The sequence below is a fragment of the Nilaparvata lugens genome, chromosome 10 (genome assembly GCF_014356525.2).
Source record: "Nilaparvata lugens isolate BPH chromosome 10, ASM1435652v1, whole genome shotgun sequence".
Classification (NCBI taxonomy): Eukaryota; Metazoa; Arthropoda; class Insecta; order Hemiptera; family Delphacidae; genus Nilaparvata; species Nilaparvata lugens.
In genome coordinates this window covers 28,042,840-28,047,606 of record NC_052513.1, presented here as the reverse complement: position 1 = coordinate 28,047,606, position 4,767 = coordinate 28,042,840, and the positions used below count along the sequence as shown (strand labels likewise).

Here is a 4,767-nt window from a genome sequence, read left to right as displayed (position 1 = left end):
AGGTTAAAATATTATTCACTAAACATATGTATGAAAATGGGTTCTTGAATAAAATTTTGAATTATTAGGAGTGGTGAACCTATCAACTTTCTATTCTTTATTCATCCAGAGAGTAAGATGAGAGTGACATAAGAGAAAAATGAGAAGTTAGAATTAAGTTATATTTTATAGAATTTTATATTTATAAACGCGGTACTACAAATGAGGTGATATAGAATAATAACAATCAATCAAAATGAGCGAATATGATTGAATTGATTGAATGAGATCTTCAAAAAATGGATGAATAAAAAATACCTTATCAATAAAGTGCAAACAAAGATATGCGAATAAATTCCCATCACCAAATTCAAATGACTGTGGATTTCTCTTCTTTTACTAATTTATCTTCAAATTTCAGAACTCGTTTAGTACGAATTTTTAAGTCTTTTCGACTTTTTTGTGATCCTGATCGTGTTGTCTCTTCAAGTGTTTGACTTTGCTTTCGACGATGAACACCTTGCAATCAAGCAGCCTGTTATCTGACTTGTCATAGTGTGAGAAGGTCATCCTCCACAGCGTTGGAATTGTGTAGAAAGGTATGGATATGTTGTTTATCACTCGCGTATCAAAGTTTTCCAGTTCGTAAGTTCCCTGGAAAAGGACATTTTGATGTTGAGTGCATGAGTAGAGATGTATTGTATCTTCAACTAAACATTTCATTCCCTCTTGATATTCCACAGAATATTCAGCTTGAAATATTGATGCTTTAACAAGACAAGGAATCTGAGAAATTGGTCAGTCAGATTATAAAAAATTATGCATTGACTTTTCTACTAAGGTTGAAGCCCACATTGGCTTGAGACATGCGTATTTGTAATGTGCAGGTTATTGGAGGGATGATGATAATGAGAGATGTGTTGACTAACTGAGTTCCGAGCTACTGAGAAGCAATTTTGTATGGGGAGGTCTTCTTACTCCCCGAAGATAGAGCATCAACTATCGTACCCAAGTGTAAAGTATTCATAAGAGTAAATGAATATGAAAAAATAAGATTTTTCCAATAAGTGGACTAACATCCAAATGACGGGAAATTCTAGGAAATATCACAATAATCCATGTTATTTCACATTAATCTTCAATAAGTCAATTCTGATGGTTACTTCAGGGGAAACGAGATTTCCCATGAAAATACAAAGCTCATGGAATATTTTTGGTAATTTGTTAGATTGGGGTTAGACCAAACGAGCATAGAGCTAGAGCACGAATTCTGGTGAATAATACAAATAATATAGAAACAGCTCGACATATGAGAAGCATGTTAAATAATGTCTCCAAAAATGTATGAATCCAATGTTAGTTCCCATGACATTGGAGCTTCCAAACTAGCTTTAACACCAGGTTCTTATTAATCTTTGTTTAGAAATAATATTATTTGCTCGTTTAGTCTATTCCCAGCGTATAATAAGAATGTATTATTCTACAAGTTTGATAAGTTTCATGTTAGAATATTCTTATACCTTTGGTATAGGACACGTTGTTAATGGCATTCCAGATTCCTTCCGAATAGCCACAATAAAATTTTCGAACACTGAAAATTCTGTACAAGCTTTCTTTATGGTGAAGCGGTAGGCATTACTTTTCCATCCGCCATTTCCCCAAGTACTGAAGTCGCTTATAATCTGTGAGAAGATATAAGAAGAAAGACATAATATAGAGGAATTCACGATCAAAAGGGAAATACAAGTATTCATAATTGAAATAGAAGGGAACATTTGAGAAATAATATCCATTCATCATTGTTTATACATTCATTGGATTCATCAGAAAAATGAGGGAATTATTTTTTCAGTCTCATAAATGTGAGAAATTTGAAGAATATGAACTATACAAACACACAAAGTTTCTTCGATTTCTCGATTCTCTCAGGGAATTTCAAGCATTATCATTACATTTGATATTAGACAATCTACCATCAAACTCATTCATTCAATAATATTTTTTTGTAGCTATGATCTTGCATAGGAATAAACAAATTGATGTAAGTTATCTACCTTGATGTTGTCTCCATAATCGACTTTGAAGGTAATGTTACCCACCATATCCACTCTTGTCCTTGAAACTCTTTTCAAACGTAAGTCGAAGTCCATGAGTTTTGGACCACGCTCTTTGCAATTCTCGATGCGTTTGAACTGGATATCCCATGCCAGTGGACCCTTGAACAATCAAAATGTGCAAGTTCACTTCAATGATCTCATGGACAAATAAATAAATTTCATTTATCATCGTTCAGCACAGATTTTTAATCTATCAAAAGTATATTTTTTCTAATTTGTTATCGAACAATCAAAATGTGCACTTCCACCTGAAAGATCTTATGAACAGATTTATATATTTTATTCGTCATCATTTAAGCACAGTTTCGATTTGATATCTATAAAAAGTATAATTACAATCACTATTTGGATCGTACAAAGATGTAATGATATATATTTTACAAGAGTACTATTTTGGTTTTAATGGAAGAAATGATTCAAGTGGAGAAATATAGGCCTGCTGTCACTCTAACCACAAAGTAATGAACAACGCCTCTCTTTTTTGTGCTCCAACTAATACATCTGATCACTTCCACTAGCAAGTAGTGCAAAAATTATAATTTTAATATACTTACCTTTTGCCCGGTATCAATACCCAGCAAATCGAAACAGAAACTAACTTTTATGACACAAATGGAGGCTAGTATAAAGTGAAGATTAAAAATCCACATTCTTAAAATGAGATCAGAAATGTAATCGCTTATGATTACTGGAATGTCTTCGAAACTCCTACACCAACTAACAAGAGGAGTTTAAAAAGTCAAATTCCGACAATTCTGCTTCTACTCATATCATTTCTAATAAGGGAATAACTTTCTAATGTGATGGTCAACAAAATCTGATCAAATAACAAAAAAGAAAAAAAAATCAGAAAACATTAGAATGGAACAAGCATTCCAACAAACATTCAGTGGCTAAGCAACACTATCTCAGATCTGTGAGAGCAAATCATAAGAGACAAAACATGGAAAATAAGGGAAATGTTACCAGATTAGTTGATATGAAATTTGAAAAAACTGTTCAGTTTATGAAAAAAAAGATTGATCTATATCCGGTAAATTTGTACTGAATCAAGAACTGGGGAAGTTATATCGTGTATGGACTATGGAGCTTCCTAGTGTGATGACAAATTATGATAAACTCATTCATTCAATAATATTTTTTGTAGCTATGATCTTGCATAGGAATAAACAAATTGATGTAAGTTATCTACCTTGATGTTGTCTCCATAATCGACTTTGAAGGTAATGTTACCCACCATATCCACTCTTGTCCTTGAAACTCTTTTCAAACGTAAGTCGAAGTCCATGAGTTTTGGACCACGCTCTTTGCAATTCTCGATGCGTTTGAACTGGATATCCCATGCCAGTGGACCCTTGAACAATCAAAATGTGCAAGTTCACTTCAATGATCTCATGGACAAATAAATAAATTTCATTTATCATCGTTCAGCACAGATTTTTAATCTATCAAAAGTATATTTTTTCTAATTTGTTATCGAACAATCAAAATGTGCACTTCCACCTGAAAGATCTTATGAACAGATTTATATATTTTATTCGTCATCATTTAAGCACAGTTTCGATTTGATATCTATAAAAAGTATAATTACAATCACTATTTGGATCGTACAAAGATGTAATGATATATATTTTACAAGAGTACTATTTTGGTTTTAATGGAAGAAATGATTCAAGTGGAGAAATATAGGCCTGCTGTCACTCTAACCACAAAGTAATGAACAACGCCTCTCTTTTTTGTGCTCCAACTAATACATCTGATCACTTCCACTAGCAAGTAGTGCAAAAATTATAATTTTAATATACTTACCTTTTGCCCGGTATCAATACCCAGCAAATCGAAACAGAAACTAACTTTTATGACACAAATGGAGGCTAGTATAAAGTGAAGATTAAAAATCCACATTCTTGAAATGAGATCAGAAATGTAATTGCCTATGATTACTGGAATGTCTTCGAAACTTCTACACCAACTAACAATAGGTGTTTAAAAAGTCAAATCCCGACAATTTTGCTTCTACTCATATCATTTCTGATAAGGAAATAATTTTCTAACGTGATGGTCAACAAAATCCTATCAAATAACAAAAAATAAAAAACAGAAAACATGACAATGGAATAAGCATTCCAACAAACATTCAGTGGCTAAGCAACACTATCTCAGATTGTGAAAACAAATCATAAGAGCTCGAACAAAACATGCAAAATATAGAAAATGTTACCAGATTAGTTGATATGGGATCTGAAAAAACTGTTCAGCTCATGAAAATTCATGATTGATCTATATCCGGTAAATTTGTACACATTGAAGAACTAGGGTACCTAGTTATCTCGTGCATGGAATATAATGCAGCTTCCTAGTGTGATGACAAATTATGATAAACTCACTGATCGTACTGCTTGTACGATTGCCAGATTCAATTAGTACATAGATAATCATTTTCAAATTAGGAAGGTTCAATATCCATCTGCCTCATCTATCTGGATGCTGATGAGTACTGATTATTGTTAGTAATGATGATTATCAGACGTTTTGAGATTTCTACAACAGGTGGCAAATACTTTTAAATCATCTTCACTTCAAACTTGAGAAAATTTTCTGAGGAAAAGCATAATTTTTCTGGTTTTGTTCCATTACCAGATCAGTTGATATGGGATCTGAAAAAACGGTT

At 32.6% G+C, this 4,767-nt stretch overlaps 1 protein-coding gene across 1 annotated transcript; it reads right to left on the bottom strand.

The window, feature by feature from the left end:
• Nucleotides 1–254: 254 nt before the first annotated feature.
• On the bottom strand, nt 255–4,012 carry LOC120353352. The gene is made up of 5 exons (XM_039436670.1): nt 3,906–4,012; nt 3,289–3,450; nt 2,034–2,195; nt 1,500–1,661; nt 255–633 (listed from the first exon to the last, which is right to left on the bottom strand). The coding sequence occupies exons 1-5, from the start codon at nt 3,999–4,001 to the stop codon at nt 421–423; spliced, it is 795 nt and encodes a 264-aa protein (XP_039292604.1). The 5' UTR covers nt 4,002–4,012; the 3' UTR covers nt 255–420.
• Nucleotides 4,013–4,767: the final 755 nt, after the last annotated feature.

Excerpts from the sequence above, each read along its gene's own strand:
- LOC120353352 (XM_039436670.1), bottom strand. The coding sequence starts at position 4,001 with ATGTGGATTTTTAATCTTCACTTTATACTAGCCTCCATTTGTGTCATA. Across the intron at positions 3,451-3,905 it reads GTATTGATACCGGGCAAAAG|GGTCCACTGGCATGGGATAT; the intron begins GTAAGTATATTA and ends TGATTGTTCAAG. Across the intron at positions 634-1,499 it reads CAACGTGTCCTATACCAAAG|GGAACTTACGAACTGGAAAA; the intron begins GTATAAGAATAT and ends GTCCTTTTCCAG.